General features: G+C 24.9%; 1 protein-coding gene across 1 annotated transcript; it reads left to right on the top strand.

Moving 5' to 3' along the window:
• Nucleotides 1-134: 134 nt before the first annotated feature.
• On the top strand, nucleotides 135-762 carry PCYB_008210 (hypothetical protein; the record flags this gene model as incomplete). The annotated part of the gene is made up of 2 exons (XM_004228242.1): nucleotides 135-176; nucleotides 316-762. The coding sequence occupies 2 exons, from the start codon at nucleotides 135-137 to the stop codon at nucleotides 760-762; spliced, it is 489 nt and encodes a 162-aa protein (XP_004228290.1).
• Nucleotides 763-1,019: the final 257 nt, after the last annotated feature.

Genomic DNA, 1,019 nt, shown 5'->3' with positions numbered 1-1,019 from the left:
ACAAAAATTTTATTTCCGCTGATTAATTTTAATTTGTTATATCTGTATTATATCGCAATTAATGTTTTGCAATAGATATTAATTCCTTACTAAAATATTTATTATAACTCATAATGTAATCTCTTTGCAACGGAATGGATAACCTATCATGTACTGATGATCCCGTGAAAGAAGAAGTAATTTTTCACGATTTTATACTTATTATATTACATATATTCATAAGAATGTGCCTATTAATTGTATAAAGAGAAATTTTTTTTAAAAAAAATAATTTTGAACATATTATTATATGTTTATTGCTTTTTATATTTTTAGTATAGCTTCTATGAACACATTGATGATTATCTAAAATATGAAAGGTTATGTAACCTTGATAGGAATTATAGTGAATATAATAAAAAATGCGAATCAATTGGAATAGAACTCGATGATATGAAAGAACGTTCTAATATTTGCAAAAGATTTCATTGTTTAATTGATGAAATTAAAAAATCAAGGCCTAAATCAAATAACACTAATAAATACGCCGATTTGGCATACTTAAGGTATTGGTTAAATTATGAATTATATAATAAAAATGCCAACATTGAAACAAAAGCTTTTCACAAACATATGAAGTCCAAGGATAAAACAAATGAAACCTTGAGTGAATTAGATACAAAATTGGATAATATAATAAAAGAAGAGTTAATAAATATGAATTCATTATTTTATTTATCCGCAGATTACATTCATATTATACGAACAACAACTAAAACCTGATGCAAAGGAAGAAATATATCACCGATACCTTAACCCTAAACCTGATAAATACCAAGAACTTGAAAAAAATTGTCTTACAGAAAGGACACCTTTTTGTAAAGCACTTTGTGCCTTCAAAGAAAAATATGATAAATTTGTTTTAAAAATTCCAAAATTAAAAGGAAGGGAAAAGAACGAACAAATTCAAATAAAAAGCGAAGATAATTTCTATATACCTACAAGTATAATTGTAGGAACATCAATAGCTACAGTTGGAA

The sequence above is a fragment of the Plasmodium cynomolgi genome (genome assembly GCF_000321355.1).
Source record: "Plasmodium cynomolgi strain B DNA, scaffold: 1610, whole genome shotgun sequence".
NCBI classification, from domain to species: Eukaryota; Apicomplexa; class Aconoidasida; order Haemosporida; family Plasmodiidae; genus Plasmodium; species Plasmodium cynomolgi.
This window is presented reverse-complemented; position numbering and strand designations above follow the sequence as displayed.